The sequence below is a fragment of the Ursus arctos genome, unplaced genomic scaffold (assembly GCF_023065955.2).
Source record: "Ursus arctos isolate Adak ecotype North America unplaced genomic scaffold, UrsArc2.0 scaffold_2, whole genome shotgun sequence".
In the NCBI taxonomy this organism is placed as follows: domain Eukaryota; kingdom Metazoa; phylum Chordata; class Mammalia; order Carnivora; family Ursidae; genus Ursus; species Ursus arctos.
The window spans coordinates 99534237-99546532 of NW_026622874.1; the positions used below are offsets into that span (position 1 = coordinate 99534237).

At 46.8% G+C, this 12296-nt stretch overlaps 1 protein-coding gene across 2 annotated transcripts in view; it reads left to right on the forward strand.

The window, feature by feature from the left end:
- The first annotated feature begins 6764 nt into the window (after positions 1-6764).
- USP42 (ubiquitin specific peptidase 42) overlaps positions 6765-12296 on the forward strand; it is a 47546-nt gene continuing 42014 nt past the window's right edge. For both annotated transcript variants that reach the window (XM_026516286.4, XM_044390313.3), the window contains exons 1-2: positions 6765-6864; positions 11201-11450. In XM_026516286.4, the coding sequence (XP_026372071.2) occupies positions 11210-11450 (241 nt within the window). In that variant the 5' untranslated portion in view covers positions 6765-6864; positions 11201-11209. The remainder of the gene's footprint in view (positions 6865-11200; positions 11451-12296) is intronic.

Here is a 12296-nt window from a genome sequence, read left to right on the forward strand (position 1 = left end):
TAAGATTTATCATTTTAATCATTTTCAAGTGTATAGTTCCATGGCATTAAGTAAATTCACATTCAGTTGACTTTTTTATGTTCATGTTTTAATCAGCCACTTACCTGAAAGCTCTTAATGGGTCTCACATATTTTTGCTTTTCTTCAATTGAGGTATACAGATAACGATAAATTGTCTCCATTCTGATAGAAATATCTTGTGGTTTTTTTGGGGGGGGGGAGGGCAAAATTCCAGGGCCATGTCTAATCATTGTTTAGGGTAACATGCATTCATGTTTTTGAATTGGACAGGTATTGATTTCCATTATAAATCTGGGAAGTCTCAACCAGCCAGTTAGACCTGATTAGACCTCTCAGAGTTTCTCCTTTGAAACCCCAAGCCTGCTGAATCAAGTTACATGCTGAACTTTTCCTTGCTATCAACTGTATTATCAGTGTTCATTTTTGCACATTTCCAAGGACAACAGAGGTGTTTTTTTTATTTTTTTATTTTTTAAAGATTTTACTTTATTTGACAGACAGAGAGAGCACAAGCAGGGGGAGAGGCAGGCAGAGGGAGAAGGCAAAGCAGGCTCCCCGCTGAGCAGAAAGCCCAACAGCGAGCTTGATACCAGGACCCTAGGATCATGACCTGAGCCAAAGGCAGACGCTTAACTGACAAAGCCACCTAGACGCCCCAGGCAACAGAGTTCTAAGGGGGATAAGCTTTGCTTGCTTTCAAATAGCTTTTGCTTCTGAAATCCTGGCATTGTTTTCCTATCCTTTATTTGTCTAGAAAAAATTCTACTTAATCCTCAAAGACCCATTTCAAGTGTCACCGTCTTCATAAAACTTTTCCTTAACGTCTCCTCCTGGGAGGGTTATTCTCAGTGCTTCCTAAGCTTTACCTTCTAAATTGGAGCATTGCCAGGATGTGGAGTAACTATGTATAACTCTGTATTCTAAACAAAATGGTCTCTGGAAAATAGATATCGTATCTCCAATGCGTGGTTTATTCTGGGTTTTAAATTAATATTTTGGCAATACATAAAGGAGTGACTTGGGATTTGTCACCCAAAAATAAACCAGGTCTAAGATTTGGTGAACCATAGCCGCAGATTTCCTTCATAGGAGACCGTGATCCTCAGGAAAATCAAATGTATCTTTCCTTGAAAACTTTTGGGCTGGGGCGCCTGGGTGGCTCAGCCATTAAGTGTCTGCCTTCAGCTCAGGTCATGATCCCAGGGTGTTCGGATCAAGCCCTGCATCCGGCTCCCTGCTCAGCAGGAAGCCTGCTTCTCCCTCTTCCACTCCCCTTGCTTGTGTTCCCTCTCTTGCCATCTCTCTCTGTCAGATAAATAAATTTTGAAAATCTTAAAAAAAACCCACAAAAACTTTGGGCTTTGATGTCTTATGTTGGATTGGGAGAAAGGGGTGTTAATTACCCATTAGGATAAAGTTGGCTTTGGTAAATTAAACAAACCTTTCATTTCATGAGAGTCTAAAACAAGACCAAAGAGCACAATTAATAAATAAAAGCTGGAGCTGGAATTTATATCTAGTGTGTCTGTCCCCAGACAGCACTCTGATGACTGTGTCTCCGCCCGGGCTGCGGGGACAAGTTTATTGATTGTGTCATCTGATCACTCTTATAGTGAAAGGTAGGTACTCCTCTTTTCTTTCTTTGTGTTCCTTTTGTGGCAAAATATGGTAGGCACATCTTTCGAGTATGCTTTATGATTAACCCATTTTTTTGGTGTTTATGTGATTTCTCCTTTGTTTGCAGTGATTATGAGCTGTAAGCAGTGAAGGGTCTGGTTTTGTTTGTTCTGAGGGCCTTAGAGCGAGGATTGACTGAGAGATCCTAAGCACTGCTCCACTCTGTTGTGGGTGTGGAACTCTCAGGGGCAGGGCAGGTGGTGGTGGAACAAAGCTGGTGTAGATATGTTTTTGATGGTTATGCTCACAGAGGTTGGTTGTTACCCTCCCTGACTCATCCAGTGTTTTCAGGGTCCAGCCTGGTGAATTAAATCCACATGCGATGGAGACCAATAGCCTTGCACCTTCCGTAACCATAAGGTACAACACTAATATTCTCAGGCATTCCCTCCAAGAGTTACTCTTTAGGCCAGAGAGGGCAGTTTGGGGGCTTCTATGTGGCTTTTTCTACTAGACTAGCTCATACTTTACAAGTCAAAAAACCAATATGAGGGTTCGGTCAACCTGTAAGTATGACCATTTGGATATTATGTTTGGACACTGGGGAAATGACCACTGTGGGCCCATGGAGCCAATGTATTTTTTGACCCCGTATGTCCTTACTCCCTTAGCAAAAAGGGAGACTTTGGGGTGCTTTAGGTTCCCATCCGTCCTCATTGTCTCTATAAACCAACAGCCTGGAAATATCCAGGTATTCCTCTTTCCTAGACTATGCTTACCCCAAACAAATTAAATGGCCAGAGGTTTCTTTGGTGAAGTATTTGGAGAATCACTATTGCGTACACATCCATGGATCTGGCTGCCCTTTCACTGAATGGGTGTTTTGGATCTGAAAATTGGCTCAGGTGGTGAAACTAGAAAGATGATTTTGACTATATCAAATGATATATATATTAATCATATTTAGTATGTCTTTGTTGACTGCCCATCTGTCTTGCCCGATGATCTGTTAGCCTCCATGGAGCCCTGCAAGTCAGGTGCCCCTCTCTGCCTGCTGCCTACTCATGCCCACCTTGCTTCTGAGGGGTAAGTGCTGCCACCCAGCCTCTGTCACTCTAGGATCCTATTACCCCTCTGACCTACAGATGACAGCCATCATTGAGTTTCTCAAGGCCGATGGTGCCCCCAACCCAGACCTTGGGAAGCAGTGTCCTCCAGGCCTTTTCAGCTCGTAGTATAGTCAGCTGGTAGTATCCATTCTAGGATGTTCATTTCCCCGGGCCTATTTTTTTTTTTTAAGATTTTATTTATTTATTTGACAGAGATAGACAGCCAGCGAGAGAGGGAACACAAGCAGGGGGAGTGGGAGAGGAAGAAGCAGGCTCCCAGCAGAGGAGCCCGACATGGGGCTCGATCCCAGAACACCGGGATCATGCCCCGAGCCGAAGGCCGACTCTTAATGACTGAGCCACCCAGGCGCCCCTCCCCGGGGCCTATTGATCCCATCTTCCCCTATCTACCATGGAAGTCGTGGTGTTGTCCTTATTTAATGTGGCTCATTTCTTTTTGTCAAGTACCATCCATACTGGCCCACTCAAAGTTTAGATCAATATTGTGGGAGGGTGCCCCTAGATCTACAAAGTCTCCTTTATTACCCCTCCCCCACCCTTGATCTAGCCCCTTGAGATCCATTTACAGGCTCACTGACAGTCCTGCTGGTGTGTATCAGCCAGGTCCTACAGCTCCTTCAATGTATCATTCCTCTCCTCCCTAAATAGGACTAACACTTGTCCAATCGGGCCATACTGGGACTTAACCTTTGCGACTGGTCTCGTGGCCACGGGGACTATGGGGCAGATCCTGAAGAATGCATCATCTTATAGGTACTTGCCTCATTTGAGGCTTCTGCATCGTCTTTAGGTTGAGGGGCTGGAATGGGCCACTTCTGAAGGCCCAAAAGGTTCGGAGCAATCTGACGTTCTCATCCCTAGTCTTGGGATTCCACCTCTTCTTTATCAGAGCCCTGACTCTGGTGATGGAGACTGACCATGGCTGAGAGAAGTCAATCACTTCTGAAGTTGTGTTTCTTCAAAGTGAACCCCTGAGCCTGGTCCTTGGGACTGCCTGCCTGTCCTTTGACTGCAGACGATCATCATGGCAGGGCACTGAAACGTCTCTCTGGCTTCTATGCTTTGCTTTACGTTGATAATTGCCCGGACCCTATCATTTTCCTTCTTTAAAGCAGCAGTGGTCATTGAATATCACAGTTCTTTCAATGACTATTTTCCCCAACGTTCACAGAGATTGAATAAGCCAGTGCATGCCCTTCTACTCATTTCCCATCCCACTTTCCCCTGGGTGGGACCTTACCCAACAGCACGGAGATCAGTGCCTCACAAATCACCTAGAATCTTATCCTTAGATTCTGCTTCCTAGGACCTTTTCTGGTACCTGCTGTCTCAAGCCAGGCTACCTAGAAGCAGGGCTTGAAACAGAATTCAGATGCCCATGCTGTATATGCACTGTGCTCTGGGGAGAAAGGGAAGGGAGGAAGGGGGCAGGGAAAGGAGTCAAGTCAGGATGCAGTGGAAAACGAACTTCTCTCTGATCCCACTGGCGCCCTGGAGCGTGCACTGCACCACGATGAGGCTGGTCACAAGTTGAGGCAAGGCCTTTCTGAACCCCTTTGTCAGCGAGCCACTGGTATAGACTGTAAGGGGGTGGTAGGCATGGTTAACCTCCCCGTGCAGCAGCTCCCGCCTTCGGCCAGGAACAGCTGTCAAGAGGAGGGGCAGCTGTGAGTTATTCGCAGCTAACACTCATAGCAGCTGGGAGGGGAATGCATGCATCAGCCAGTAATGGGGATCTGGTGGGGCATTTCCAGCATCCACTACAAGCTCCCTAAGTGTCTGGAGGTTCTTGGAAAATCTAACTTCTCCCTCTAACACTTTTTGTTCTTTATGTGGATTGGGAGGTGGAGCACCCGAGCTGAGTTTGCCTTCAGCATAAAGACAGTTTTGGTAAAGGCAATGGGCTAAGTAATCTGTGTAGGTCATACAGTTTGTACGAACAGAGGCAAAGTGAAATCTCCAAACAGCATTCACTTTGGATTAAGCGCTGCTCTGGAAGAAAACAAGTTTCTGGGGCAAGTTGGCTTACCTCTCAGCCAAAGACCCAGCTGTTTGAAGGCAGGGACTTCCTAATATCTTTTGTAACTTCTCCACTTATGTTGTCAGTTTGCTGTAATAAGTGGCACTGAAATTCTTTAGAGGAAAAGGCCTTCTGTTTGATTTCAAGGCACAGAAAGGGGGGGAAGGGGCTGCGTAATCCCGCCCCCAAGAGCCTGTTCTGGCGGAGAACGCTAAGGGATGGTTAACAAAACAAAACAAACACACACAAAAAACCCCCAAAACCCTCTTCCTATGTAAGTTGCTCAGGTACTGTATTAAAAGGTGGACTGCGGGGGTACTTACTTAATAGAACACTGAATGGAAAATGAAATTGGAAGGCAAACATCTAGTGTGACTTCCAAGGGAAGCATTTTGAACTACCACAAAACTCAGGTGAATATTAAGGAATTGGCTCTTTAATTCCTTCTCATTCTCTATTCAATCATCTCAAAGTCACTTGGGGGAAAGGCAAGTAAATTACTGAGTCCATCCCTATGGCCCTCCTGATCTTACAAATCTTACTAGTGTTGAAAGGGCCACAAAGGTGAAATTCCATAACCATTCTTCATCAGGAAGTAAGTTGTGGCGTTAATCCCAAAAGTGAGCACTGAATTTTGGAGGTTTGGAATACACCTTTTCCCTTTTTGTTTCCTCAAAGTACTTCAATGTTGTGCTCCAAAGACACAAGTGATATTGTAATCACACAAGTGATTTCTTTCCATAACAATAGTGAAGAGTCACCATAAAAATATGTCTGGTCTTGTAGGGGGAGTAATAAGATTCTGATGGATTCAAGCAGGGCTCCATGAAGAAGAGGCATGGGCAGGGCTTTTATAAGCAGACGTAGGAATGGGGTGTTTGTAGGAAAAAAGTCTGTTATGGCTGGGGACACACACAAGAAGAAAGGGAACTGAGGCTTCTAGACTATTCTGTGGGCCAATAAGAGGCTGAAGGCTCTTAGGGGAGCAACGTTTGACCTGTGTTATTGAAAGATCAAGGAGATCACAGAAAAATAAGGGTGGAAAGGGAGTTCAGACTAGGAGGAGAGCATCAGACAGGAGACTGAGGGAATGGGTGTGGCGAGGAGGTTGCCTAGGGGAGGGTCGGGTAGGACTTGGTGTTAGGGATTAGACAGTGGGATCGGCTCAGGTTAGTGCAGGAGAGTGCCTTTTCCTTAATCAAAGCAGAGAACCCAACAGAGAGGAGCAGGGTCGTGGAGGAGGGGAGATGCAGCGATGAATTAATTAGCTCTCGTTCAATCTCGCCGCGGAGACATCCAGTAAGTGGTTGGGGGTGTGGATCTGGCACTGGGGAGCCAGAGCTGGTCTAGTTGCCCCAAAGAGCGTGGAATGCTTGGATCTGAGGCGCAATCCTGACGGGCTGGCCAGGGGAGCCAGGTTTCAAACTCTCCCCTCCCCGTCGCGCAGTCAATGAAGTCTGACTGTGAGCTAGCGCCCGGCTGGCTCCGGCGTCCTTAAATGCTGGGTCGCTAGGCCGAGGGACGAGCGCCGCAGGCGCAGCGCGTGAGGGAGGCTCTCCCGGAGCCGTGTCCGTTTGGAGGACCCCGTTTCGCCGCGTCCCCGCGCAGGGCGGACGGGCGCGGCGAGGGCCCGACTAGGGCCCCGCGGGCGCCGCGCGCCGTACGATCCGCTCGCGCCAGCGGCTCGGGGGAAAGACCGCCCCGGACCGCGCCGCGCGGCTCGGCTCCGCCAATCAGCGCGCCCCTTCCGCGGCGCCCTGGCGCTCCAGTGACGCGCGCGCCAGCCTGCGCCCGCGGCGCTTTGACGACGGCCCCTCCCGCGCTCGTCCGGCCCGTTAGCTGCGCGCCGCGCCTCTTGTGCGACGGCCCCTGGGCGGCGGCGCGTGCGGGCGCGGCCCTGGTGCGCCCCCTGGCGGCCCGGCGGGGCGCTGCGGGCGCGGCGCTGACCCGGAGGCGGCGGCGGCGGTGCCCGGATGGAGGCACGTCATTGTCCCCCGCCGGGCGGCTGGGCTGTGTGCGGCGGCGGCGGCGGCGGCGGCGGCCGAGGGGGATGGAGCGAGCGCCGAGCCGGGTCAGGTAAGCTCCCGCCTCCTTCCCGCCCGCCGCTGGCCGGCGTGGGGCCCGCGGAGCGCCCCGCTTGCCTCGGCCGCAGCTGGCCCGGCCGCCTCTGAGCCGGCGCGGCCCGCGGGGGACTGGCGCGGCCCCTCGCCCGCCGCCCCCTCCGCAGCCGCGGGCCGCCCGGGACCCCGCGGCGCCGGTGGCAGCGTTGGTACCGCCGGCCGGGCCAGGCCGCTGGGGAGGGGGCGGTGGCCGGGGCGGTCGGGCGCCCAGAGAGCCGGGCTGCGCGGGGAGGCCAGACCCCCTGGTTGCCATGGACACTGCCCTCCCACCCCCACCCAGCCCCAGCCCGCCCCCTCGGCCCGTGGGCCGGGCCCGGCGGGCGGCTCCGGGGCGGCCTGGCCCGCACCGGTCCGCCCGCGGTGGGCGTGTGCCGGCCGCCGGCCGCGGAGCCCGGCGTCCCCGGCCCGCCCGCCGCCCCCCGCGTGGCTGCCACCTCCCGCCCCCGAGCGGCCCTCGGAGCCTGGGGCTCGCCTCCCCACCCCCACCGCACCCCCCAGAGAGACAAACTTTCCCACCCCGGCGCCCCTCCGCGGCGCGCCGGTCCCCCTCGCGGGGCCGTCCACCTGGCTCCTTCGCTGAGTGTCCGAGTTCCCCACGCCGGCCGCCGGGGCGGAGCGGGCACCCTCTGGGGGGAGAGGAGGGGCCGGCCGGCCCCGGCGGCGCGTCCCCAAAAGCGTGTGCGCCTCGGTCCTGTTCTTTATCTTCGGGGCAGGAAGAGCCAACTTACCTGGAGGGGGTCGGGGGAGAGAGTGATCAGTTTCAGATGTTTGAAATGAAAATTTGACGGGACAGAAGTTTTACAATCTAGGACTTTAACCTTGTTATAATGAATGCGGTTGAGATTACTTTTATTGAATAGCGCTTTTATATTTAGGGAGGCCTTAGGGTTTACTTGTTTATGGGAAAACATGTTGGTTATTTAAAGTAAATACACTCAGATCAGTAAAACGGGTTGAGAAGCTATTCGGTTAACACCTCTTTTTCAAGGTAACAACGGTGTTACAGGGTCTCATACGTTTTTGTGGCGTCTCAATATTTTTTAGGAGTGGTAAATTTTAAAGATAATTTCACTCTTTCGACTCATTCAAAGTGCATAGGGGATATGAATAATCAGTTTTACTTATTTGTTTTTATTTGAGGTCAGTTTCACTTTCTTTTCCTATCAATCAAGTCTACACTGTTTGGTTTGAAGGGTTTAAGGCTAGTCGTTTTATTTACTTAAAAATAATTGAAATCAAGGCTGTATCTTTTTAAAGCTTGTGTGTTTTCCACTTAAATAGAAATGTTACAAGAACGTGGGTTACATTGTTTATGAAGAAGCAGAGTGTATCAGTTTCTTTTCTACATGTATTGATATTATTACCTTTATGTGCAGTGCCACAATGTTTAAAACAGCTATATGCTTATTTTTAAAATGAAAAAGAATAATGCATTCTGGTATTTGATAGAAATATAAGGGACTGAAAATCTTAAGACTTCTGAATAAAAGATTGCACTTAAAGCAAACATTCGTGAAGTCGATTAGTCTCGTATCTCCACACACCTCCAGCCTTGATTCACGTGCTCATTTTTTTCAAACATGTTTTTGTTGCTTTTTGCGTATCATTAGAAGATGCTGAGAGAAATGTTTGTAACTTGTTTCAAACATGTTTTTGTAACTTTTCATTGAAGTAGTTGCTTAAAAGTCCTGATATAACCATAACCATAATGTTTAGAAGCTTTACTAACATTAAAGAACATATAACTTATGAATCTTAGGTTCTTTACAATGTTGTTTGGCTTGTAGAAAGGATATCTCTGTAGCAGATGGTTAGTTTGATACTTGATGGTTTTAGGATAAGTATTCATTGGCCAAATATACAAATGAAGACAAATAGATGGTTTTGGTTTGTTTTCCCATAATTATACTGCGATATGGTTATTGATGATTGAGTTCTATGCTTTCCTTAATTTTTTTTCATTTAAGAGCCCCCCACCCCCACCCCCACCCCCCAAAGGCAGTTGGAGCAAGTAAAATGGTTTTATTTGGTTATTTGTTAATGATTGTCCTGAAGGGAAATCCTTTTCCTGGGAAAATTGAGGTTTTTGCTGTTAAATGTTATTGGTAAATGAGGCCAAATTAACCTTCCCTTGGGACTCTGTTTTGGCTTTCTTCTACCTTTTGCTCCTTCTCTTTCTCCTCCTCTTTTGTTTTCTTACTCTTGCTTGCCTCCACCGTGTTTCGTGGTGTAGACTTTATTTGAAAATACAGCTCAAGCTTTCTTCCTGAATGAAGATCCCGTGTCTTAGATTGACTTAAAATAGTTCAGTTTTTCTTATTTTAGTAAGATTTACTCTAACATAAACTTTTTAATTTCTGCATAAGATTCCAAAAAAATCTTTAGGTTGTGCTTTCAGGGCAGGGGGCTATCATCATGCTGGAATTTAAAATCACAACAAAATTGAGGCTTTTAAAAGAACCTTACTGTGAGCAGACTGTGCGTCACAACATTTGTTGAGGTGGCATGAATGTTGGTACTTATTCTCTCACTTGACTGTATTGAATATATTTTAAAGCAAGCTTTAAAGGCTGTTCCGACTTCAAAGTAGGAATGAGATACTGTATACGAAAGAGATACTGTATATAAATCACTCAGCACAAACCAGTGCTAAAAGCAAACCCTGGTTACTTCCTATCAACGGGATTCATTCATTTGTTCAGCACATGTGTGGCCAGCTTTCTGTGTGCCAGGTCTGGGGATAGAAATGCAAGTGTGATGGAGAGCAACAAGTGAAACGGGCCGTGGAGTAGGTGCTGGAGCGCTACCATAGAAATCGGCAGCAGGGCGCTATGGGAGCTTGCAGGAGGGCTTCTGACCCGGTCTTGGGGGAGGGATGTTGTCAAGGAAAGTGTCCCAGAGGAAATGAATTCTAAACTGAGAAGTGGTGTGTGGTAACTGGCCGGAGGTGGAAGGCTGGAAGAGCATGAGGTAAAAAAGAACAGCACGTGAAGAGCCCAAAGAGAGCAGGTAGGAATGGAAGCTGGGGAGCATGTGGAGCAGGTCCTAGTCCAGGCTGTGCCAAGTCCGGGTGTTGAGATGTCCCGGACACGCCTGAGAGAAAGGTTATCTACAGAGGAGTGGCACACTTGCTTTGGTTGTCACTGGGCAGTTTACATTCCTCAGGAGACCCCAGTGACTAGGTCTGTACAGCCAGAAGGAACCCTTGCTGGGAATGTTGGGCCAGGTGCCTGGTTCTTGTTGCTGGACTAGTTTGGGTTATAATTGCTCCATTTTATAGACCCTGTGGATGCTATTCAATCTCTCATAGGTCCACTATGAAAATTAAGTAAATTAATTTATGTTCAGTGATTAACACATTGCCCATCATATAGGAAATGCTTAATTAGTGGGAGCCTCAAGATTTAAAAATAGGAGTCAGAGAGAAAATTATGATTACTTTTATAACGTGTATTTGTGTTCAAGTTTGATGTCAGTTATGTCTTATGGGCTTCATTTAAAAAGTCATATGTACCAAATAAATGAGCCTTCTCAGAAAAACTTTTCAAATGTGAGACTTCCTAATTTTAAAAAAATAATAATATATTTCAAACAAGTCATTGTGGACTTTAACTCAGAATTAAAGCTAGATTTTTCTCTTCATGTAGTTGAGACTTTTCTCTGATGAATTCTATGTGAATTGAAAATTGAGTCAAATGTGTTAGTGCATTTCACATTCTAGATTTAAGCAATAGGGAGAAAAAAATATATGGGTTCTTGGTAAATGTATAGAATTGGGAACTGAGGTCCCTGATTATAAACTGAAACATGAGACTTTTAGGGGGGTTGGAATAGAATGACAAGATCCAATCAAATGTTTCATTGAAGGTTTTATAATTAAAAATTGTTGACATGTTCAGATGAGCACAATGCTAAATGTTCCAAGGAAATGATTTCAAAGTTAAAAAATACTGCTGTTGGGGCGCCTGGGTGGCATAGTGGTTAAGCGTCTGCCTTCGGCTCAGGGCGTGATCCCGGCGTTATGGGATCGAGCCCCACATCAGGCTCCTCTGCTATGAGCCTGCCTCTTCCTCTCCCACTCCCCCTGCTTGTGTTCCCTCTCTCGCTGGCTGTCTCTATCTCTGTCAAATAAATAAATAAAATCTTTAAAAATATATATTGCTCTTTTTATATTATAGTAACTTGTTTGACAGGAATTAAATATGAGTAGGATAATTTTCCAAGATCTAATGTTAGATATAGATTACTTTTCTCAGTTTATAAAACAACTGCATGTGTTTTGTCTTTTGCAGAGTTGAACAATGACCATAGTTGACAAAGCTTCTGAATCTTCAGACCCATCAGCCTATCAGAATCAGCCTGGCAGCTCGGAGGCAGTCTCACCTGGAGACATGGACGCAGGGTCTGCCAGCTGGGGAGCTGTGTCTTCGCTAAATGATGTTTCAAATCACACACTTTCTTTAGGACCAGTACCTGGTGCTGTAGTTTATTCAAGTTCATCTGTACCTGATAAATCAAAACCATCACCACAAAAGGATCAAGGTACTACTTTTTAAAGACAGAATCACTCCTAGAAACTCTTATATAAACGCTGTCAACGGTTGGTAGTTTTGGAGGGGGTCGTCTCTTGTGAAGACCTGTTGCCACCCCAGTGGCCAGCAGTGACATTGCTCGACAGGCTTCATTTTCCTGTGCTGCTTGTTCATGATTAAAATGTATCCTAACAGGGTGGATTACTTTTAGTTATAATATTTGTAGTTTCTTTTATTCTTAATTTTTTGAAGGATAAACTTCATTGCAGTGAGATTTGAGATGGGCATTTTGTTAACTTGTCAGTTAACCATAGTCCCCTAAGTAGATGTCTGTCTTTGAAAATTTTGAAGATGTTTTTGAAAAAAGATTGCCTTTTGACAAACAGCTCTACCCAACTGTGGGTTGTTTTTTTAGTTTTTGGCCTGTTAATGTCATCTGTGGTAATAAAGCTGTTTGAAAAATAGCAGATAATGTAAATGTTACATTTGTTAAAGCTGTGTAAATGTGGTTACATTTGTTAAAACTCATCCGGTTAAATGAGACATTGACACTTTAGTTGGTACTTCTGAGATTGTTGGATTTGAAAGCTTTGAAATGCAAAGAAAATAGATTAGTTCCTACTCAGGAACGTCATTGGCGTAGAATAATTTGGCCCTTAAATTGTTTTGCATCCTCGTAGTAAATGTGACATTGTGATGTGGTGGGTGGTGTCATTTGTTGAAGGTGTTTGGGGTGGGAGGAAAGTTTATATCACAAAATAAACAGTTTAATTGAATGTTACACATAGAGTTTAAAGACCTTCACCATCAAGACTTTCCCACAGGACTTCTTTTCACTGACTCCAGCTTCCCGTTA